This window comes from Neodiprion virginianus, chromosome 5 (genome assembly GCF_021901495.1).
Source record: "Neodiprion virginianus isolate iyNeoVirg1 chromosome 5, iyNeoVirg1.1, whole genome shotgun sequence".
In the NCBI taxonomy this organism is placed as follows: domain Eukaryota; kingdom Metazoa; phylum Arthropoda; class Insecta; order Hymenoptera; family Diprionidae; genus Neodiprion; species Neodiprion virginianus.
This window is the reverse complement of record NC_060881.1, coordinates 3,902,064-3,926,590: the sequence shown is the minus strand read 5'-3', so window position 1 is coordinate 3,926,590 and position 24,527 is coordinate 3,902,064. Positions and strand designations below refer to the sequence as shown.

Sequence of the window (24,527 nt, the reverse complement as noted above, 5' to 3'; positions counted from 1 at the left end):
AGGACTTACCGTTGACACTTCGGCGCGATTCTCCACTTATTCAGAATATTAAACTATAACAAAATCAATTATGTTGGGCGCCAGACGCGTTAGCGTCGAATTTCAATCAATAATACGAATCAATCAAAATAACACGGAACCGTACGAAAAATAAATAGAGAACCCGTTGTATGGCTGGCTAGGCTCAGGTACTCACACGAACTGGCAGAGTGGTGGTATTCAAGGCAGCTAACAATAATTACAGAATTAATGAAAATAATGAAATAAAGAATAAACTCAAGTCAGGAAAAATGAACAGGTCAATCGTTCGTATATTGTCGGGAAGGTTACATGGTTGAGACAGGCAAATGAAATGGTATCGACAGCGGTAGTTAATAAAATAAGCAATCGTTGTTCACAAAGATCTCGGTAGAATAGAATTAAACGGTAGCTTTGAAACGAGAGACGGTAGTTAACAGAGAAAAATGAACGTAAGTCGGGAGAAGCGATATAATGCAAGAATTTACTTAAACTACACGTCACTGGGCGACCTGGTCTTACCTAAGTTGCGAATGACGCTACGAAAATTATTATTCTGTCAATTAGAAACGAGAGAACTTTACTGCAATCGGTAGAAAACAAGGTAACGACAGCTCGGTAGATAATACGACGAATTTACCGTAGATTATAACCAGTACGAGAGAACGGAAAGGAGTTGAATTTATAGGAAGAATCTAACGGTAGAGCAAAACGATAGTAAGATAGAAACGGTAGCGGTAGAGGAAGAAGTATCGAGAGCTTACATCGGTAGAATTCGAAAATTCGTGGCTGTCACTCAGCAGGTCAAGGGTAGAATAGAAGGAGGTCGGAGTTCACGCCGATCTCGAGGTTTTCGTGAGGTGATTCTTCTTCCCTTTGATTGGTTGGTTGACCCCCACCGCAAATAGGCCATCCCCCTGTGGCGAATATTGGTTACGGCGTGGTCATGTTCACCAGGTGTATAGAAGTGCACCAAGGTAGCCAGTATAGTCCGATTAGACCGTCGGTAGGCGAAGTCGTCGAGAGCTGGAAACGGTAGATATCGGTCCCTCGGTGGTCGGGATCGTTGTCGTCCAAGTACCTTATTAGCCTGCGCCGAAGCGCGAAGTACAGAATTTACAAAGAAAGAATTAGTTAAAAGTACTTATTGCCTATTTTGTGTCGAGTTCGGTTGGAGTACCCTGCTGAGGACGCGTAAACTAGAAATAATAACGGTCGTAACGTTACAGTACATATATAAATATGTGTAACAAGAGATTCCCATCGAAACAGCAAAAAATTATATATATCTCCTCAGCTCTAGATTTCAAATATTATTCTGAAAAGAAATTTGTCATGCCCCTCCCCAATATCAACCGGAGACAACTACAATCAATGTTAGTACGAAAGGACAATTTTTGATTTAGCATTATAATTTGAGTTGATCAATGAAATAATATGGATTATGGATTATAAAAGTAGGCGAAAAATTATAGTCATTGTAAATAATATTATTATATTACAATCTTCGCCTCTTCTTATTTTTTCCGTAATTATTTATTGGACCCGTTCATTCTCTCATCGATTGCCAAACTAGGTCCCACTCTTTCACTCTTTCTCTCTTTCTCTCTTCACACGAAAAAAATACTCATTCCATGGTGTGTGTCTATCTGTAGCTAGATTTTGCAGAGACTCCGCTGTGGCGGCAACCGCGTCATCGGTAAAAAATAGACTAACACAACTGGTTGAAATGGATGGATAGTGAAATACTTGCGTCTATGTATACATATTATATTGTATTAATCGAGAGCAGTTCTATTAGTGAATGCGTTATATCGCAAGATGTGAAAAAATTCTTACAGATTATGATATATTTCTGTATTTCCATGCTGGTTGATCAGAATTCGGGTAATATTTATGACTAACCAATCAACGAATCACGCAGACTGTCGAGTATTATCGCGAAGTAATTGTCCGAATTGTATAGGGTCAAAACCGAGGTCGAAACTTTGACTCACGTTTCTTCATCTTATCTCTTCATTGTTATGAAAAATTAAACCGTCGTTGTCGTATTGAGCTTTTGTTTTCAACAGCGAACGAAACAAACATACCTATATGTATAGTGATAAGAAGACTATCGACCTTTCACCCGATCCGCGTTGTAAAAGTTGTGGTATTTCCGGACGATTTCTTCGAGCAACCATCGTGGGCCAGAAATATTATCCCTCACAGAAGCAGCTTTTTATACATAACCTATACTTCTTATTTACAGGATCAAATTATTTCTTCGCCGTATTTTCGTGTCGTTCGTGTGTTTTCTTCTTTCTTTTCCGTTCTTTGCTTACTTTTGCAAAATTGTGTCTTCCATTCACGGGTATAATCTTCAAGAACGCTTTTGTGCATTATTTATTCTGAGCTAAATTTTTATTACTTTCTTTTTCTCTCTCCCCCCGAAAATAACTGATCAATGAATGTATAATAATATGTATGTATAATAATATACGGAGGGAAATTCACTGAAAATTGCGTTGAAATTCTGTTATACAAATTAAAACATACTCAACTGCTGCACGGCCGTTGTACACATCGTAAAGAATTCAAGAGATCTTTTGATGAAACTCTGACTATGATAATAATAACCTCGGTATACATATATACCGTACACATTTCTCTCGGGATTTTATGGTGCCAGTGTAATTTATTTGTGTGTGTGTGTGTGTGTGTGTGTGTGCGCGTGTGTGTGTGTGTGTCACGTATGCACCTAGGATTGAAACAAATAAATGGTGTCGGGTAAATACTCTGTACAGTAACGTATTTTCAATTGATTTTTCAAAACTGACGCTATAAAAATGTACGAAATTTGTTTTCCCGTATCTGTATATACATATATCACATAGCCGGATATGTGCATACAGATTAACTTCAATCATAAGAGAAATTTTTCATTCACAATACGTATCTTGTTAATCTTGAGTGCGGTTGAAAGATTCCGCAAACTCGTCGAATCATGGGTGAAAAAACAAATTCGTCGAGTCTTTTCTAATTTTAAGTGTTTCGTACATTGATCGATATACCTATGTATGTATCCTATACATTACCGAATGGCTGCGTATGCATCTATACATAATTCTACGTTATGTGTACATGTATAAACATGATAGATATGTACAACGGATCATCTGATTATTAATTATCAATAAAGCACTGGGGGCAATCGATATACCGGCAATCTATTTCTCGACCCATTAATCTGTCTATCTATACGTATATCTATATCTGTCTATAACCCAATATCTGGCGTAACACACGTACTTAATATATAGAGGTACAGGTATAACGTTATGATCAACTGATTGTCACACATGGAAAGTGAGGTAGAGAAAGAGAAAGTGCGTGAAATGTGTTATACCCATAAAGAGAAAGGATTAATTTTTCAATTTAGCCTGAAAATAATGTCGCGAACGAGAAGAGATGTTATTTATCGATTGAACAAAAAAATAAAGAAAAAATAGAGAAAATATGAAGTGGTTCTGAGGAAGAATTAAATTTTTTTAATTTTCGAACATTTTTCGGCATGTCATGCAGAAATCGACCAAAATTCTTTATGCATCCTGTGGTATCGTTTAAGAGGTTCATATTATAACGAATAACGTTTATTAACGAATGGCAGCCCTTAACATTTCTTTACATTGAACGTCTAATCACAATCTGACGACGGTTGGCGTCGGCCATAAAAGGTTCGTTATTGTAGAGGACGTTTCTTACACATACAGTGTCTAACTTGTCCATTGGACCTTAGTCTAACCACCTTGCATTCTGGGAATAGATTCTGTAATTTACTTTTCAAATTTCCCACGATATGGGATCAGTCGACTAAACCTTGCAAACCAATCAGAATGCTTGGATGGTTGTGAACGTGAAAAATAAAATTAGAATCGATCTCCCCTTGTACTACGACTAATTTTATTTATTTTTTCTTGGCTGATCTCGATGTGGGTTAATTAATGTGGTTGTTTTTCTCTCATATTTTCAGGGTACGAATGGACCGAGGCCGACCTACGGCGGCGCGAATAACGGAAGCGCGGGGAACGGGGGCGCTGGTGGTATCGGGGTCGGCCCTGGTGGCGGTCACGGACTTAAGGGCGGGGCAGGCGGCGGGCCGAGGGGGGGAGGAAACCAGGTACAGTATCGCGCGAGCGGTACGGCGGCGTGGGGCGCCGTTCCACCCCACGCGACGACACAGGCCTATCCGACTTACCCGAGATATCCGAACGCGGCGACCGCCGCCGCAGCCGCAGCCGCCCAAATGCCGGGCAACGCGCAGCAGCTACCTCCGACAGCGACACCCTACACAACCTACTCACCCCACGCGTCGGTAAGTACGTCCGCTGCTTTTACAACATCCTGTTTTATCGACCGTCCCATTTAGCCCATCGGCCACGTTTTTTCTCCCTACCCAGAGATCACCGCGACGCCAGGGACGTACGAAGTTGGACTCTGGCGCAACCCTTAGACAGATTAAAAAAAAATTTTGTCTTTTATTTTTTACAAATTTTTCAATTTTCACAGTTCGTCGACTCGGCAGGGTTAGTATTCACGGGCTGAATCATGGAAATACAGCGATGTTTTGTATGTAACGTTCAAGTTTTAGCTACTTCGAGATGAAATGTTATAGCACGTTTTCATGTGCCTTGACATCAACAGATCTGGCTGTGTTACGTTTATTGTACAAAAAAAAAGTATTTATAATAGGTGTTTATATATTTGTTATTATTAATCTGTATACGACTTGAAAAGGTCAAAGAATATCAGATTCCAAAAAGAGTTGTATTAACATTGATTCGGTTTAGTTGCACCCCACGTCATGGACGACAAAATTTTTCATCGGATTAGATTAAATTTGTTACTTATTTTAGTGCGTAATAAAAGAGTCGAGTCCAATATTTTCAGCCTGATATTGAGAATTTTGAATTATACAAAAAGCCTTGCAAAAACCGCGACAAACGGTAAACTGAATAGAGAACCTTGTATATTTTCACACCTACGATATATTTTACAGTGTTGTGCCAGAATAAATTAGTTTTTGACGCAATTCAGGATACATTTTTACAGATCAGTATTTATCTCTTGGTCCAGGACTGGTGATGATGAAGAATCGGCCAATCGTGAACGATAAGGCAAATTTCGAACGTTAAAAAATGTTATCGTAAATTGCATCAATGCAGACGAATTTACTTTGTGTTGAGTTGCTCGTCGGACATCCCGACGAAATAAGCCGGTATATTTATTTTCGTGAATATAATACCAAAAACATGTTTAATTACACTATAAAACAGATTTTATTTGTTACACCTTCTATGTTCTTTACAAATTATTTCCAATGTTTGAGATAACAACGAACGCCTCTATAGTTATTGGAAGATTATCTCGCTGGTAACCTAAATGTTAATTTGACACGAGGCACCGGCGCTGCTATGACGAGTCGATACATCCCTGGCGCCCCTGCATCCCTCTGCCGCTGACGCCCACGCAAGGGCGTCAAGGCGGAAAGATCCTTCGTTATTGATCCGTTCACTTTCGTCTTCGTGTATCACCCCGTACATAGCTATACCTCTATCTACGTTCGTTTCTCATTGCGTAGCTTTTTGTTTTTATCATTTTTTTTTCTTCCATTGTACGATTTCATAATCTTCGACATATAGTAAAAATAGTAATGTTGACAGTATGTATAATCATGTCTCTTTGAATAATTATTTTGACATTCAGACTTATTCTCATTGTCAGTTGCCATACTTTTTGTGCGTCTAAGCACACTCACAATTAGGTAGATGATTCATGTTATTTTCAAATGTGTGTCAATTGACACGATTGCAATTCTCGATTTATCGTTAGTTATTTTTTCGTTCGCATTTTTTATTTATTTTTTTTATCGTGCGTGGACGCGCAGGAAACACAGTAACATAAAATTTAGTGTCGCTGACGATTAGACCGAATTGCTTTGCACAAACAACATCGTGCATAGCGTGACACTGAGCCGTTTAACAGGTGTCAGATAATATATCCGGGATAACAATTGTCGAAATATAAATATATGTAGGTGTATACTTTGATTGGATTATACTTTAAACCCTATTTATTAACCAAAAGTGGAGTACATGCAAGGTATACAGTACCCGTTTTGTAGTTGAAACGTATATTCAATCATAAATAAACTATCGTACGCCTTTGAGTGCTCGATCGTTACTTTAGCTATACGTTATAAATTATATACAGGCAAAGAAACCCATTCAATTAACCTCGGAGTCGTGCAGAGAGAATAAATTTCTTGATTAGACGAGTTATATTCACGAGACTGCGTATGCGTATGTATCTATGTATGTATAACAACGTTAATTGTAACTACGTGACTTTAAGTGTGTACATGCAATATAATGAAATACTATTTACTAGGTCACTGAGAATAAGTTTTAGTTGTACGCAATTTGCCAATTTCAATTTCAACGGCAAAGTCTTGTTACAGCATTATGCTACTATGCATTCAATAATAATAAATGAGAAGAATCTTGAAAAATATCAATCATAGAAAATCACAAACAGGGGGACCCCCTCTTGAAGCATCTGTGAGATCCGAACCTGCGCGCATGAACAAGTGCCTTAAACCGCGAGTAACGATTATTCTCAACGGACCATTCAAAAAAATAAAAAAAAAGGAATAAAAATGGACGTCCCACATCTTATTGGTTTTTTTTTTCTACACGTCAACTTGAAACACTATCTTTTAACTTTTCTACAATTAACAATTATTCGATCTTCTTTATCGTTAGAGTAAAATTTTGCAACGTCTATGGCTGACATTCGCTGCATTGCCGACGGAGAAGAGACGAACAGATTTGTAAATTAATAAGTAGGCGTGTTGCGTACCCGGGGAGTTACACACTTCTCTGTCGTGGTGGAAATTTTTAGTACTGCATTCGCGTAATATATATATAGACGGGGAGAGGTTACGTGTAACGTAGTTCCGACGCTGCACTCGGTTTTTCTCCCGTGACAGTGGCGGGTCGGTCGACGTTAACCACTTCTTTTCAACATGTTCATAGGTATTTACATGCATATACGATAGTTGTGTGTGCATACATAATCGTATACCTACGTAAAGAGATATGTGTCTGCATGTTAGTAAGAGTTTTAGTTGTGCCCCACGATCCCTGCAAACCTCCGGTCGAACTGGAATTGAAACGCACTTTTGCATCTTGTCGCTATACTTATCGTCTCGTTCGAGCTTTTCTTGTCATTTCCTTTTCCTTTCTCCGTTCCTTTATTTTCACCGGCAAATGTTTGCTCGCGATAAACTTGCAAGTGCCGCATACAGTCGTTGAGACACAAAAAACCGTTACTCTGTTTGGGAAAAATCGCAATACATTCTCGGCCCTGTAATCAATCGTTATCGACACGTTATTCGTGCCGAAAAAGTGACTGTCGCGTGAAATGGTTTCGCGTCTTTCGCCTTGTTAATTAATATAATAACCAGCGCGATTTTCAGCTCGATATATAAATACTGGCCGAATCGTGACGATGTGCTTGAAAGAATGATTCGGTATTGTTTAGAAAATCGTTGTCACTATTATCCGAGTATAATAACAACAATAACGGCAGTCGTTACGTGATATGGGATTAAGAGGCAAGAAGAAAAATTGAAAGAAGAAAAAATCTCAGAATTTGAATTAAAAACAAAAGAAACCGCAGACAACTTTGCCATTCAATTATCGTAATGGGTGATCAGATACAACGTACCAGGGCGTACTTCTCATCGCCTCCTGCACGTAAAAATCTTCAAGGTCCCATCGGTGCTAACAATTTTAACGATACAATCGGTCCTTCGGGGTCGCCCGATAACCGTATACCGACTAGACTATTTTCAAATAGTCAAATGCTTCAGAAGAAACAAGCGTGGAGCCTTGGCAGAGGTTTCTCCGGTGGTTACCCTGCAATGCCTTTGAATAATGCACCTGCTCCGCCACAACCAGGCATTAGACAACCTCATTATTACAAATCGAATAACAATGTTAGCAGTCTGATGGGATTAATGCCTAAAGCAATATTAAACAATAATCCATTGGTACGCCGAAAATTGTTGTAAGAGTTGTCATTTTTCTTTTAAGAAATTGACTTTTCAATGATATTTTTCTTTTCAGTACGGAGGACAAAGAGTGCCGACTGCATCGTCGCCTGCTAACACGAACAGCAGCTCCAGCAGCGCCACGGGCAGCCAAAGCGGAACAATGAGTACCAGTCTTAGTAACAACGCTATGCAAGGACAGCAGACGGAGCAGCTCTCAAAAACGAACCTATATATCCGTGGCCTGAACCAAAATACCACAGACAAGGATCTTGTTAATATGTGTGCTCAGTAAGTAGCAAGTGAACAATTAAAATAAAAGAAAGTAAACTATTGCCAACGGACATGACTTCTTAGACATGGATGTCACTACTATATCTAAATCATTTCTTAATAAGCTAACTCAGCCATTTATAGCATCTTATGTGTCATATTCTCATACTTTGTTAATAACGAAATTTATACTCTACAAGTTCATCCTCTAGGGCGATCGCAATGTATTGTCTTTGAAAACTCGAGATTATGTGTATTTGGTCACAGTGGTATTATTTTCAAAAAAACATCATGTTTTACATGCTTTTGAAAAAATTTGCAACTGATTATTTTTGTTGTTAATGTTACTCTATGATTCAAAGCTTATCATCAGTTGAATTCATCTGTAATATTTTTCGTTAATCTGAACACGTCTGTTTTATTGGAAAATATATATATATATATATATATATATATATATATATATAGCTATAGCTTCACTCACTCTGTATTGCTTTGGAAATGGATTTTGATATACTGTTTTACATACTCATATTTTATTTTTCTGTTTCCAGGTATGGAACTATAACCTCTACTAAGGCGATTCTGGATAAAAATACAAATAAATGTAAAGGTACTTAGTTGAATTTTACACCTTTTTAGTTTTATTGCTGCTTGTTACTTTACATGTATAATATTTACATAATTACATATATATATATATGTAATTATCTGTTGATTAAATCAAGCGCACAAAGTGTGCAGCAAAGTTATTCGTATCAGTTACAGAAAAACTTACATCAAACTTTTCCTCCGAGCTTTAACGATACATTTTTACTCTCAAGACTCCTCAATGTCTGTGTACTTATCCTGGTCTATTCTCTGTTTAATTTCTTTTATTGTTACTCAGTTCTTTTCTGTGTAATCGCTTGACCAATTTTCATACTTGTGATGACAGATTCAAAAAAGTATGACGAAAGATTGGTTTTTCAATGTCGTTTGAAAGTTTGCAAAAAGTTGAAGAAATGTGATGAATATTTATACAATGCACAAATATATAGCACTTATGCACTTTTCGATACATATTATAGTTTTGATAAGCTCGAAGTGTCGTTAGCTTAATGTGTTTTAGTTTGAGAGGGGATAGATTATTTGAAAACTGATATAACTACAAATCTTTATAAATACGCATTATATTATATCATGCGTAAATTACGGTTGTAATAATGTTGGAAATGTATATCTACGTTATATTTTGTTGCAGGTTATGGCTTTGTAGACTTTGAGTCACCGCTGGCGGCAGATAATGCTGTGAAAGCACTGATGGCCAAAGGCATCCAAGCGCAGATGGCGAAAGTGGGTATCTGGTTGCTCCGTAGACTGGCCAGTGTACGTTGGTTGTGCATGCAAGTACAGTAATACCAGAGTAACAGTAAACCTCTCTTTCTCTGTCACCCTGACCACAACCTTTTTCTCTCATAGATTGTTTAGGAGTATCGTGATGTTCATCATTTTAAATTATTTGGTATACATACTGTATTCTGATTTGGTCAAATATCAGCTTTTGTTACACTTGCTAAATCAAACGATTTAGGGGGGAGGGGGAAGTAACGACGAACATTGAAGAAATTTATATAAAATATTGTTTGTACGCTGCATTGACGTGTAACGATGGGCTATAGTAAATTGCGATTATTGCAACTAAAATTTTCGACTGTATAATTTCAACAGTAATATATATATTGGATGAATAGGTGCAATTTATCGATACGTGATCCTAAAACGATCTATCGGTCCTTTCTTATCAACAGCCTAACTCACTTATATAAAATAAAAAAAAAAAAAAAAAAACAACAACAACAACAACAAAAACTTTCTAAGGTTTTCAATTCTATCTCTTATTATTCTATCTCACAACTTACTACAACCTCTCGATGCTTGCTGCTATACCTCGGCCACTGATTGCTCGTTACGCTAAATCAACAATGTCTCGAATCACGTCTGAGAATAGCATTTTATCTCAGCCCTAACGTAAGCCTTTAGCCATCATCAATTCCTCTCAGCAAAAATTACTTCCAATTTCTTTGTTCTTGGAAAGAAAAATAAATGGCGGGTAAATTAATTTTAATAAAATATAAAAAAAATAAAAAAAATACAAATATACATACATAAAAATATTTCATACACATATTAGAAAAATTGCTTCGAAGTATGGCAGCGCAAACGAAGTCAGTAGCTACAAATGTTTTAATCATAAAATACAGTGGTGTAATTGTACATATATGTATATATACATATGTACATATTATATCTCACGTTATATTCGATTATTTTTTTTAATTTCGTTTTTTTTTTCTCTCTAACACCACCATCATATTAATAATTTATTGCTATATACTTGTATTTAGCTATTAAAATCTGTTTTCAGACAAACGTGAGACATCAAACATGGGGTTTTTTTTTTTTTTCTTCCCCCTCTTTCTAATGTTATTAATTTGGCCTTCCACTAAATTCACTGGTTTTTTTTTTTCTTTATTTCACACACAGGTTTATTGAAAGTAACGGAATATAGCTATTTTTCACTTGTTTCAATTTGTTTGTAATCAGTCGTAACTGCGAATGATACGAAACACGCGAGTGTTTCTTTATGTTAAGCGTACGAAGCGGTTTGAGAAAATTAAATTCGACTTTGTAAATTTTGAAGTATTGATTTAAACTCAAGCATTGAGATTTTTTTTTAATAAGCTGATTATTTTTATAGAATCATATGCTTGGAACTGTACTGCATTATCCTAGTGAAGACAAATTAAGTGGCTAATGCTGTCATATTTGGCTGCTACCCAAGTGGAAGGCCTGACACTGTATTATCATTATCACGGTTGCTAAACTTTTAAATTTTTTTTATTTTTAACCCCATTACTTGCGCACTGAGAAACCATTTTCACAGACAAATGTGTGTGTGTATAAATCACCAAAGCAGAATTGGTCTTTGCCTATATATTGCCCGAAAACTAACCTCGGAATGGTTCTTGTTGAACTGTGGACGCGATAAACGCACGGGGTGCCAAAACTTGTCAACTGTGATAACGATCGCAATAATATAACGAACTGTCGCATGGGCTATGACATAACTATAAACAACGATATCGTTTATTACCAATGATAGACATATTCAGGGTGAAACGTTATTCTGTCTCGTGGAAAATCAGACATTAATGCTATTTGTTTATTTGTTTATTTTTCTTTGTTAGCCCTTGTCTATTTTGAATATTAGTCTATACGATATTTACCTCTTCTAGGTGTAAATACAGCAGTATTTCTGATTATTCAATTTGGTCAAAATTGTTAATTGTAAATAAAAAAAAAAAACAAAAAAGCAGACCAAAATGCCCTGTCATTTGGAGTAAAGATATTGTATAAATAAAATATCATCAGCATGTTCAGGTAATGATTGGCCTGCCTTGTCTAAGGGAGATGAACATCATTCCTAATACATAAACATTAGTTAAACGCTTGAATGGTGAATATTTTTTTAGCTTTGAAACAAAAAAATACCGTCAAGGATTTATTTATTTTTTTCGAAAAATACGTATTCTCCCTTTTTTTTCATACTTTCATGTGAATATTTATACTGTATTGTTTGATGAACAATGTAAGACCATTGAAAAACGATGTAGCCTTGTATGCACGTTAATAATAATGATGATAATGTCAATAACAACGACAACAACAACAACAGTATATCAGCATGAAAAATGGCCCGGAAAGTTGTCCGGTTTATAAGAATATATTAACGCTTTGTCAATTTCATTAGCCGGACAGAGCATTTTTGTCTTTCGTGATATTAATCGTCCTACGACGATCACTTTTATCAATTTATTCGGTAATTTTTTTTAATTTTTTTTTTATCTCAATGGTACAGTTCTTGTCTCAGTACATATGTTTATTGATTTTTATCCTACATATGTACGCCATTGGCTTGGCTTAATCCACAATGTTTTTGTTGTTTTATTTTTTTTTTCTTTCAATATTGTTTATTTAGTGCATTTGCAAGATTGAAGTAAAAATTGTCGTAAAGTATATAAGTATATACTCAAGTAATACGTAGACTTGACTGATTGATTGATTGATTAATTGATTGATTCATTTATTAATTGATTGATCGATCGATTGAGAGAGACTTGAGAGAAATGGTGGATCTCGAAATAAGCTTAACAATACAACGGCACTTCTTTATTGCATAATATACATTGAAATATTTTTATCATTTGTTTCAAGACTTTTAATCAATTCTGTTTCGTTTATCCACAGTATAAAATGCTCATTGAAATTAGTTCGCGATATGTCATTCCATATCTTAACAAGAAATGCGAGACTTACAAAGTCGGGGAAATTTTATTTATCTCTTCATTGATGAAATATCATGTTTTTTTTTTTTTTTTATTCACTTGGCCTTATCGTCGTTGTCAGATTAACTGAAACTCGTGAAGCTTTGTTGACATGAAAAACTTGATTCACATTGCGTGCGTACTACGATGAAACAAGAGATTGGATATGAAAGTAAACATTGACGGCTTGTACGAATTTATACCTAATTTTTTTGGTGCTTTTTATTGCGCATACTGTTGTTTCACTTTAAACATTGACTTAATAAAAGTAAAATCTTTTCACTGTAACACGGTGTGTATTATTCTGTTAAGCATGCGCTGAGCAAATTTAGAGAGCCACCAGAATGTGGTAATGAGAACTCGTAATGCCATGAAGCATGACTATCAGAATAAAAGACAAACTGACTTTGATTGAATACTTCAACTTATTTAGTAATAACTGCTAATTTTTTTTTCCAATCTAGTTACGAGTAAAATACTTTGCTAAAGTTGTATCTTTAAAGTTTTCGATTAAAAACAAGGCAAAAATTTATATACGTCGTGTCATTCAATTGAACTTGTTACATTGCAATAACTAAGTAATTCTATTCCCGTACTTGAACTATTTAATATCAAATTACAATGGAATGATTTCCAATCATTTTCGCTGCCCAACTATACATTATATATGTATAATTTTTTCCGTTCCTCAAGTCAAATGCTAATTTTATCCTGTCCTTTACACTTTTTCAATCACTTTCTGAATTATACCATTTTTATTAACTGTTCCAGAAGCTTTTTAATCATTCAAGTATGTCAATAATAATCTACTGGATGTTGTTCTGCTGAAAATTGTTATTCTTGCTATGATTTAAATAATCGATCGTTAACATTTAGAATTCTATATTTCTTTCTTTTTTTTTAAATTCATGTAGACAGCTGTAACAAACATTATTGATCGTCTGTGGTCCAATATTGCTTATCACAATATTTCTGATAGCATTTTCTCTCACCTTGACTTTTAAGTTGTTTGATGTTTAGACTCAACATGGTGTGAGACCAAGCTGTTTATGGCCGTTTTTCTTTCATTGTATTCGTTTATACATGTATATGGGGTAGTCTAAATGAACGTGAACGAGGATTGATCCCGACTCCCACCGAATTGGTCATTGATTTATTTCCTACTTCTACTCCACCAAATATACATTTTTTAATCTTTTCTAATGAAATATGCACTTTGAGGCGCAAACGGCCAAGCCCATTTTGCGTCAAATGTAAAAAAGATTTCTTTTTAGTCAAGGAAAATTCACTAAAAATTTCCTATGTTTTGAGAACGTAGTTTTTAAGAACAATTGATTTTTGTGCGTTTTTTGTTAAAAACGTCCACTTACGATTTCCAAAAAATTTTGTAAAAGTTATTTTCGACCAATTCAGAAGAAAAAACACAATTTCATCCCCTTTACAACTTTTCTCCCAAATGCTCAGTTTTCGAGTTACGGAAGATGACATATAAATCTACCTAGTCATAAACGACAGGTAGAAAAAATCTCAAAAAATTAAAAAATGCATATTTGGCGGAGTACAAGTAGGAAATAAATCGGTGACCAATTCTGTGGGGGTCGGGGTTAAACCTTGTTCACGTTCATTTGAACTACCCCATATGAATATACATATAATTATTTTTATAACTCTTCGTTTTTCACATTCCTAGTATTCCGTGGCCTTTTTAATACTGTATACGTTGAATATCTCGATACGCGTAGCTAGAGAATCGGAAGAAATATGCTACACCTTTGGATTTTTAAAGATTGTTGATTTTTTTATTTGCGTTGTTAAATTTTGTACCATTATTCTGCGTATTACAATCTTATGATCTCATATTATTCAATGGCAATACAGTATTTCATATTATTAGATTACGAAAATAAGTAATAAAAGGAGAAGTTACTAGTTTGTCAAATTTTTAAATAAATTGTGTTGATAGTTTTATTTTTATCTGTTTCAAGGCTAGTACCTCTGATTTGCTTACTCGATAAGTTGTTCTAAATTCACTTGGTAAAAAACCGATGAATATAGTGAGAAATGGGAATTTAAATGAGTGAAATCATTTCTCTGTAAACTTGCAGTTTGTAAATCTTCCGTGACTAGCGTTAAAGTCAGTTTGGTTGCATAGTGCCTTTGTCTGTTCCTCAGCAACAGGAGCAGGATCCCACCAATTTGTACATAGCCAACCTGCCTCTCAACTTCAAGGAAAATGACGTCGAATCTTTACTTGCTCAGTACGGCCAGGTGATTTCTACCCGTATATTACGCGATCCAAACGGTCAGAGCAAAGGTGTTGGGTTTGCAAGGTAATACTAATTAAAACATCCTCCTTAGAATTAGTAACGATTATTGATCTTGTTAGTTCTGAAGATATTATATCTCATTACTTGGCATTGATGTGACACAAGTGGTGATCGTTTTGTATTCATATTTTTTAGAATGGAGTCAAAAGAAAAGTGCGAACAAATTATTCAGATATTTAACGGTAAAGCATTGCAAGGGGCAAAGGATCCGCTGTTAGTGAAATTTGCCGATGGTGGCAACAAAAAGAAATCCTTGTACAAGAGTCCGATATGGAGGGAATCTGGTGACGTAAGCAATTTCGTTTTTTTCTTATTTTTCTCTCTTACACGTTTATGATCCACCTATAAACAATTTTGATATTCCGTCCCTTCTATTTCTGTCTTGCTAATATATACAACAGTTAAAATCGCCCTGATTTAGTTTTCAGCATATCTTGAACGAAATTTCTGTTGCAGAGTATGACTTTGAATTACGATGCTAGCGGAGTTGGCCAGAATGGTGTGGCGACGGCTCACATGTTGCCTGCTGCAACATTGGCTCAGTACGGTCGCCACTACGGCCAAGTTCCTGGTTACAGTGTTCCTGGAGGGCCTTGGGTCACTCCGTACATTGTGCAAACAGCACCACCGCACATGCAACAGGTTGACGTGAGTTTATATTTGCCTATCAGGGAATAGATAGCTCAGCTCTCCATGTTATAGAAATAATAACTGTATGTCATTTTAGAACAGAGACTGATAGTTAGATTTTGCATAACGACTGCATTTTTCTTTTTCATAATGTTAGATAATAAAAAAAATTTTAAATCATCAAATTTCTTACAGATGATGCCATCAGCGGATCCAAGCAATGCGCAGTATAGCATAATGCCCCAGCTAACGACACAAATGTCCACTATGCATTTAGGAACAGCTTCCGTGAGTTTTATTCGTCTTTTTAAAGAATTCTAGTTTCACATAATTGGCAGGATTACCTGTATCGACGGGAGTGAATATTTGATTTTAATTTTCAGTACATAGCAGCGAGTCCTCACCCATACCCGTATACACCGTACCCTGCACCTAGCATTATCCACACTATGCCAATGGGCGATTCTGAGCAGACGAGCAACGCGGCATCCCCGGACGACTCCTATCAACAATACCAGACTCAGCAGCCCAAGTAGGCCACAGTTTATAGGTTAGCGCGAGTATAGTTTTTTAGTAGCAGCCGAATTGACCAGAGCTGTTTTTTCTTCAATTTTTTTTTTTTTATTTTTTTTTCCCCTGTGCAAAGTTGTTTTTTTTTTTTTTTTTTTTTCAAACACTTGTTCGTCACTTTTTTTTTATAATAGGACCGTTATGCTTCTGTAGAATTGTTACATTTTCGAATTTATTTTTCTATCAGAACACCGAATTTGAGAAAGGACATTGCGCTATATCAGCTTTTTTTTCTTCGCTTCTCGGAATGTACGTTTTTATCGAGCTCTGCATGAACAATGCTTTTGATAGATAGTTTATTATCACCAATGACCAAAATTTATTGCAAATAACCTCCGTGAAATGATAAATTAAAGATTAAACATACGAACTCATTTGTTCAGAGCAAAGTAATTAATGACAGATGGAATCATCTTGCTTGGTATATAAACAAATTGAGACATGGTGGAATATTTGTAAAATATATAAAACAAACTCTCATTTCATTTTGCTTATTATTAATGTCTTATTTTACAATCATTCAAGAATTCTGACTGCGTTTGTTCAAGGAGCGTTCAAGACTCAAGGAACATTCACATTCAGTGATGATAATAAATCTGAAGAAGTATTTATTTTTGGTCGTTTTTATACAGTTGAATAAATAATTTGCTTTCTATTCTGTTTCAGATACGACTATACCGAGGGTTACATAAGTTAGAAGAGGTATACCTGTTTATATGAGGGATATTAAAAAAAAAAATCTAAGAAATAGACAGAGAAAGAGAAAAAGAGAGAGGTTAATATACGTTACGTAAAAAAAAAAGTCAGAAATAAGATTCTTCCTCATGATAAGTTGACTTGCCAGCCATCTTTTATACATTTTATCCACCAGAATAAATAGGTGAAAAAAAAAGTAGTTAATATTTTGCAACGACAGTAGTAGAGTATGAATGTTGACATAATACGGGAGGTAAGAGGTTTGGGTACCGACCAATACGATCGGCACTAGCTCGTCTCAGCCTCTGTAAAAACCGCCAATGCCAATTTGTGTGTAGCTGACAATGACAAAGGAAAAAAAGAAAGAAAAAAAAAAAGAAAAACTGATACAGGGCGATGGGCAGTTTTTTTTTTTTTTTTTTCTTTTTAGCGTCGAGCTGATAGGCTTCCAAGGTTTAACTTTAGGTGTATTACTTTACATTTACTACGGAGACGATAAGTTTGAAGAAACTGAACGCTTGAGAAATATGAATTAATATTTTAAAGAAAACCTAAACTATATATTAAAACGTGAAAAAAGTGAAAAAAAAAAAAAAAAAATGAAGATGAAATGAAGAAATAACGCTGCTCACATATACAAAGAAGGATTCTTCCCAAGAATTATAATATGTAAAGAAAGAAACAAAACCCACACTTCCAATACTAGAGTTGATAAAAAAAAAAGAAAGAAAAAAAATTCCAATTCAGTATGATTGTATGATACAAAACAGTACTACTCAATCCCCCTAACCGGACTGGTGCCAGCTGGCTGGCCGGTGACTTGGCCACTGTGGCGAAGGGGTTTACGAAGTAGATTGACTATATATATTATATCAATTGACTTTGATACATGTATATACATATATTACATATGGGTGATCGATGGTTCCAAATCCCTTCGCCCTTCATTAACGAACCGCCCCACTCGCTCGCACTTTCATCACAATTGTTTTTTTGTTCAGACATTCCAAGTTGGGCAGAGATATAATTATACATACATAACGGTAACGACATTAATATGTATGTATGTATACACTATATAAATTGCCACGTGGAGATTTTTAATCTAATGATATTTTCTATGACTACACTTTGCGTTTTTTTTTTTCCCCTGAATTTACGTTTTTTCCGTTTATTTCTTTTCGTTGTTTTTCCTTTCCCTTTTATTTATTTATTTTTTTTTTTTTTTAAATTCACGGATGATATATTTTATGATAGAAGTGGAAAACGAAGTCGAAAATGTTCAGGATATATATAATTATTGTACGAGATGAGAAAAAAATCAGAAAAAGTGAAAAAGTAACTAATGAAAAAAAAAAAAAAAATGATTAAGAACCTAGTACTTTTTAGAAAACATTATATTTATGCGTACGGTTAACGAATCAATATCAGTTTTAATTGTACAGTAAATACAGATATTTTTTTTAGAATTGTGCCTTTTCAGACTAATCCACTTTAGACAGGGATATATGCTGAAAAATATTATAATATATTTTTACGTCGGTATATGCGAAACTTGAGCCAAATTTTTGATCTTCTAGTTAAGAAAGTATAATTGTTTCTGTGTTTGTAGCCGGTTAACCATTACTACTACTACTACTACTACTACTACTACTACTACTACTACTACTGTTACTACCGCTACTACTGCTACTACTGCTACTACTATTACTACTACTACTACTACTACTACTACTACTACTGCAACTACTACTACTACTACTACGTTTGTTTGTTTGTTTATGAACTTGATAGATTTTTGTATGTGTATAGTTGCCACTAAACGGGATTGCCAGATTGTGCGTGACGATCTGCAAAGTCTAGGAAAAAGAAAAAGATTAAAGAAAAAGTTAAAGAAAATGGAAAAAAAATCAAATTTTTGGTGGGTCTCTCTCTTTAAATCTTTATAATGAACCCAACGATCTGCCGAGAGATCCTAGTAGACTTGTTGATGACGGGATACACTAGCTAAAGAGTAAATTAATTTAATATATTATTGAGATTGAGAAGAAAACACGTTGTTATGTGTGACGATGAAGATAAAAGGAGAAGAAAAAGAAGAAGATGATAAAAATATACCATGGGACAGGCAGAGAAGAATCGTCGGAGGGTTACTTGCACCCAAATTCCCCTTTGAACCTCTGTACAATGATATACAGCCGTCAACGTCTCATGTGTGTGGTGCGTCTGGTTTTTAGATGAAAAGGAGTAAATAAATAAAGTATCGAGAAATGAAAAAACAGAAAGCTTTCTACCAAATATGTGAGTTCTGAGCTCAACAAATGGCGGGGCAGGTAGTTAGGTAGCATAGAGGTGATCGTAGCTATTATTATAATATTACATGAAATACGCTGTATTATTATAATTAACAATTACTATTATTGAACGTCATCTAAAGTATGAAAAGATTTTTACACTGTTGAAACTTGAAGTAAATAATATATTTAGTTTATTTTGGTACATCACAATTTGATGACAAAAAATGATAAGATGAAGAATAAAAACTAATAATAATAATAATTAATGGAAAAAAAAGAACATGGTATGAACTATTTTTTAAGAAACCGATCATTACTCGCAATTCGAGTCCATATGCAAGCGAAAATCCAATTTTGTGAACATAATTATTGTTGCACAATTAAACGTTATATTTGTCATCACTGACGACTGACAACAAAAAAAAATCACATGTGATTAAATAGTGAATTTCGAGAATTTTACTAATAGACTTGTACTAAATAACTAATATTATTGTGACGACCAAACACGAAAAAAACGGCGCATTAAAAGAGAGAAAGAGAGATAGAAATTAAAACGGGATAAAATAATTATCGAAACAGCTTCTGACTGAGAATGCGCAAGTTCCGGGTAGACACGAAAAAAAGAGAACGACGCGGAGGAAGAACCAGAGTATAATTATTGTATAGCATATAGGAGGATTAAGAAAGGGGAGTTGGAAGTAACAGTAGGATTAAACAAAAAAAAAAAAAAGTAAATTTAAATGATAACAAGATAATTAATTAAGAGTAATTGAGCATAAGAGGACTTGTGTAGCTAGTGTTGACTATGAATAGGATAGTATCTTAATTGATAAGGGACCTAGTGTGTAATTGATTAATGATTTAAGTAAGTTTATAGATAAATAGTTAGGTAGGTAGACGATAGTTAGGAATTAGGATATAAATGCCTCCCCCCCCCTTCCTTCCTCCCCTTTTAGCATGAGGGGGTGGCACCGTTCAGCCCATGCATCTCGCACCCGTCAAGACTGACTGGCTATTCATATTAATAATAAATCTTATTATTATTCTACAACATATATTATATCTAATGTAATATAATAGTAAGGACTTGCTTGCTGCGCACCACGGGTCAGGTGCCTGGGCCGGCCGGATATGTTTCCAACATTTTGGAACTTGATTCCAAGCAATGCTGCTTTCTGTAAGCTTTTTAGAGAGAGAGAGAGAGAGAGAGAGAGAGAGAGAAAAAAAGAAAGAAAAACTTGAAACCGTAGATGTGTAGATTAGATATTGTAGTCGTTTAGCCTAGGCTTTAAGTAGAAAAACTAGGGTGTTTTTAAGTGACGTAACATTTAAGTGATATCAGCTTAAAAAGCAAGTCCAGATTATCTCGATGTTGCAGTTTTCAAGCATCATCATCATACTTCGACTTTGTTCAGTTTTTTTTTTTTTTTTTTTCTTAGTTTTCAGAGCGAGGGAAAGAGCGAGAGAGATAGAGAGAGAGAGAGAGAGAAAGTTTTTAAGTCATTGTTTTTATATTGTTATAAGTAAAGGTTTCTTTCTTCTCATATTGGTTTGCTCTTGTTTTCTTTTTTCTTTCTGTATTTCATTCATTCATTCTTCGTTACATAACTACTAGTGTCTTCAATTGCGTTGAACAAAAAACAAAAGAGATTTAGCAAAAAATAAAAAAAAAAAATAAAAAACCTAAAAAAACACAAAAAATGCAACAAAACAGCACCAGAACGTGTATTGTTGACACAATACCCTGATTTTCGCTTATTTTTTGTGTTGTGTGGTTTGTGACCAATGAAAAACCCAAAACAAAAAAAAAAAAAAACAAAAAAAAACAAAAAAAAACAAAAAAAGAAACAAAAAACAATGTCCTAGATTAGCGAAACAAAACTAAACAAAAAAATAAATAAATAAATAAAAAAACTTAGATGTACGAGAATCGATTTAGAGTTAATTATTTTAAGATGGCGAGGCATAGCACGTAGTGAAAAAAAAACAAAAAAAAATTAACAAAAAAAAAAAATCTAGACTAAGGCAAGTGTGTCATAGCTAGCTAAGGTAGGGACTCTTAGAAGTCGATAGGTGCTGTAATAAAACAAAGTTTAACAACGGTCAGAATTAGATTTTTCATGAAACTTGTATAAGGACAGGGCATACGCCACTAAAAGTGCCCTTAGTTTATTTTGGATCGTTTAAAAAGCTAGTCTTTGTGTGAGATAATGTGAGGGATTAGGTAGGGTCTTTCAAAAACAGATAGGGAGAAAGAATGAAAGAGAGAGAACGAGAGCGCTGAAGTAATTGGAGAGTGTGCGGCGTGTGTGGGTGTTTGGTGCGTTATCACCTAATTGGAGATTACGAGCGCGCCTTTACTCCCAACAAACCATCATCTGCCTATTACACGAACACGGACTGCAGACACACTGTTACTGTAAACTGCACACTGCAGGTGCATGCTCTGTGGAATGTTCTTATTAAAGAGCATGCGCCGATCAGTCTTAGAGTTACTTACAAAATATGGTTTGGTATTTTTCAAATGAAAAAATCAAATTCCTAATTATTATTATCCCTTATTTTTGATCAATAAAAGATCTGTTTTGGGGATTTTGTTGAATTTTCATTCATCAATGTTCGATTTCCTCTTCTTCCTATCCAGTTGAGAGTATTGTTCTCTTATGCAAAAGTCTCTGTCTCGCTTTTGTAAAGACAAAAATCTATTTTTTTCTTGTTATTTACCCTTTTGCAACAGTGTCTTTGCGGAGTAGAATAATTTTATACGTAAAGTACGAGAATTAAGTTTCATATTCCAACAACTTAAGTTTTTATTTAAAATTTATATTTTTTGAATAATTTACAAATGTTGATTTTTAGACATTATCAACCAATCGCGTGTTTCGACTTGAATATCCTAACAGTGTTGTCGGCCCCGCCAGATACCATGAATTTTGAATTGGACCAGTTGCAGCAGAGAACTTTGTCATCGTGTCCAGAAAGATCAAATAACGGTGCTTTGGGACTGTAAGAAGAATGGGAAAGGTAATATCGACACCACATAAAATGAAGTTCACGTTTATTAATCATGTCTAAGAATGTGTAGAGACTTTATGCACAAACCTTCGAGTATCCCAAAGCTTCACCTGGTTATCGTATGCTCCAGACAGAAAAAGGTATTGATCAGTCGTTGACCAGAAAACAGACTGCACCCATTGCGTGTGTGAAGTGAAAGTTCCCTTGACCACTGATCCCTCTGAAAAAGAAAAAAAAATATAATGCCAACGTTAGCAAATATCAACGATCATGAATATCCGAGTGATTTTACTACGTGGCATAGATTTTATCCTCACCTGACGATCTTGGGTCGTATAATCTGATATGCCTGTCGGCTGAGGCGGTGAGAAGAGCGTTAGCTAACGGCGAATATGCAACATCAAAGAAGCTCTTATTCCCTGGAATTTCATGCTTGATTCCACCAAGTTCTGTATCCCAAATTTTTAGCGTGTGATCCCATGACGACGTTACTATTTCAGATTTATCTGACCAGACTACACCACTAATTGCCTCTTTGTGGCCTTTCATCGTTATTTCTGGCGTCTGAAATTGCCCGAATTATATTGTTGATAAAAAAAAACTGGCTTGGTAAGTTTTACTGTATTTTTTATTCTCAATCAAATAGTGAACATAATCAAATTTGCCATACAGATACTCACTCTAACTTTACCATGATCTGTTTTCAGCTTCTTTGAGGCAGACTCACCGTCATTGTTTCGATCGTCGACAGCTGTAAGAAAGAGTTTGATTTATGTGATTATTAATCGTATTAAAAAGATGTACAAGATCAGTTGCAAATATTGTTCAGTTCAAAGCCCTAAGTTAATTCATCAAATAACTCTCGTTCAGAATACACCTCTTCAAACTTACAGGTGGACCAAATCTTCAGCATTGTATCCCATGATCCCGTGGCGATCAGTGTGGCATTATGATTGACTGCAATGTCTTCCAGCCCACGTTCATGTCCACGACAAATTTGAACGCATTCTATTGAGTTACTTGTGATGTTCCAATCCCATAAAATGGCAGTCTGGTCTTGCGATGCACTGCAAGGAGCAAGAGATTAATGTGTTATTGTATTATATCTCATTAATTTATTGCAAGTAGATTTGTAGCGATAACATGAACGTTGTGTACTTCGCTTATAGTACCTAACAAACGTCGCCCTCTCATTGTCTAATGTTATCCAAGCCACTGCTTTAATGGGCGATGTGTGTCCTGGAATTGTGAGGTGATGTTTTCCTTTCGTATTCCAGATGTGCACGGTATTGTCGTAACATCCCGTCAGTATCCTGTAATTGGTGGAAAAAGTAGCAAATTACTACTGCTTTGTTATGTGTGAGTAAATTTCCCTAGCCAAAAAGTCTGTAATTTTGAAAACGTTGATGTAAAAATTGAAAACACTTGCCATTTCTCTTTTACAGCAACTGCTGACACCCAGTCATCGTGTATGAGACAGTCTTGGGGTTCCGGAGGAGGATGCCTCTCCACATACTCGACTGAAACGACTTCCTCAGTCGTTACTCCACGCTCATTGATATGCTCGGCTAACGAGGTACGCAGGAACTCATTGCAGACAAGAAAATCAAACTCTACAGTTGCAGTGGAGTCTGCAGATTCTGTATAACATTTGTTAATGAATCAGATTTGCAGTACAATATTTCTACAACAGATACGAGCTTTTCCAAAGTTCAGGAAATCTCACCTCTTAAAAGTTCATTGAGTATAGTATTCAGTTGATCAGTGAAAACTGTCGATGGCACAGACAATGGATAGTCTGGAACAGCGTACCTGAAAATCGAATTTGTGTAGATACAAAACAGTGAAATTTATATTGGAGTTTTTTTAAAAGTATCAAATTTCTATCTCCAGTTTACAAGAGTCTGCAAGTACAGCCGACAGCCGTTTGTTCCACGTGTTTAGCTTTCACATCAAAAACCTGACTGAGCAAAACGTGTGTTCATACTCATATTTTTATATACTCACTGTTCTTGTTTCGTGGTGAAGCGTATTTGGATTTGCGGAACGTCATCATCGACACTTGCCATCGCGACGGTATGCTATTGAAACTGTGAAATAACCGATGAAATGATTATTAAGTTAAAGCCGCTCCGTTCCTATTGTCAACCAACAATTTCGATCTAACCTAACCTTGTAACATACAACTATCATGTACAGAAAATGCGTAGGAGGAGTGAGGATACCCTCGTCACAG

The 24,527-nt window shown here is 35.4% G+C and overlaps 2 protein-coding genes across 20 annotated transcripts in view; one reads left to right on the top strand and one right to left on the bottom strand.

Annotated features, from left to right (window-relative positions):
* LOC124305787 (protein alan shepard) overlaps positions 1-20,487 on the top strand; it is a 41,038-nt gene extending 20,551 nt beyond the window's left edge. For 7 of the 19 annotated variants that reach the window (XM_046765600.1, XM_046765597.1, XM_046765601.1 and 4 more), the window contains 10 exons: positions 4,031-4,372; positions 8,190-8,404; positions 8,941-8,999; positions 9,630-9,775; positions 14,926-15,083; positions 15,216-15,369; positions 15,537-15,728; positions 15,906-15,998; positions 16,094-16,242; positions 16,947-20,487. In XM_046765600.1, the coding sequence (XP_046621556.1) occupies positions 4,031-4,372; positions 8,190-8,404; positions 8,941-8,999; positions 9,630-9,775; positions 14,926-15,083; positions 15,216-15,369; positions 15,537-15,728; positions 15,906-15,998; positions 16,094-16,242; positions 16,947-16,977 (1,539 nt within the window). In that variant the 3' untranslated portion in view covers positions 16,978-20,487. Of the gene's footprint in view, positions 1-4,030; positions 4,373-7,181; positions 8,114-8,189; positions 8,405-8,940; positions 9,000-9,629; positions 9,776-14,925; positions 15,084-15,215; positions 15,370-15,536; positions 15,729-15,905; positions 15,999-16,093; positions 16,261-16,946 lie in introns of those variants that run through there. The other 12 variants (XM_046765616.1, XM_046765615.1, XM_046765608.1 and 9 more) reach the window with 12 other exon arrangements.
* A 1,574-nt stretch (positions 20,488-22,061) lies between these two features.
* On the bottom strand, positions 22,062-24,489 carry LOC124305790 (ribosome biogenesis protein WDR12 homolog). Its single transcript, XM_046765623.1, has 9 exons — positions 24,299-24,489; positions 24,018-24,103; positions 23,721-23,931; positions 23,464-23,604; positions 23,183-23,358; positions 22,972-23,042; positions 22,609-22,855; positions 22,379-22,511; positions 22,062-22,280 (listed from the first exon to the last, which is right to left on the bottom strand). The coding sequence occupies exons 1-9, from the start codon at positions 24,358-24,360 to the stop codon at positions 22,142-22,144; spliced, it is 1,266 nt and encodes a 421-aa protein (XP_046621579.1). The 5' UTR covers positions 24,361-24,489; the 3' UTR covers positions 22,062-22,141.
* Positions 24,490-24,527: the final 38 nt, after the last annotated feature.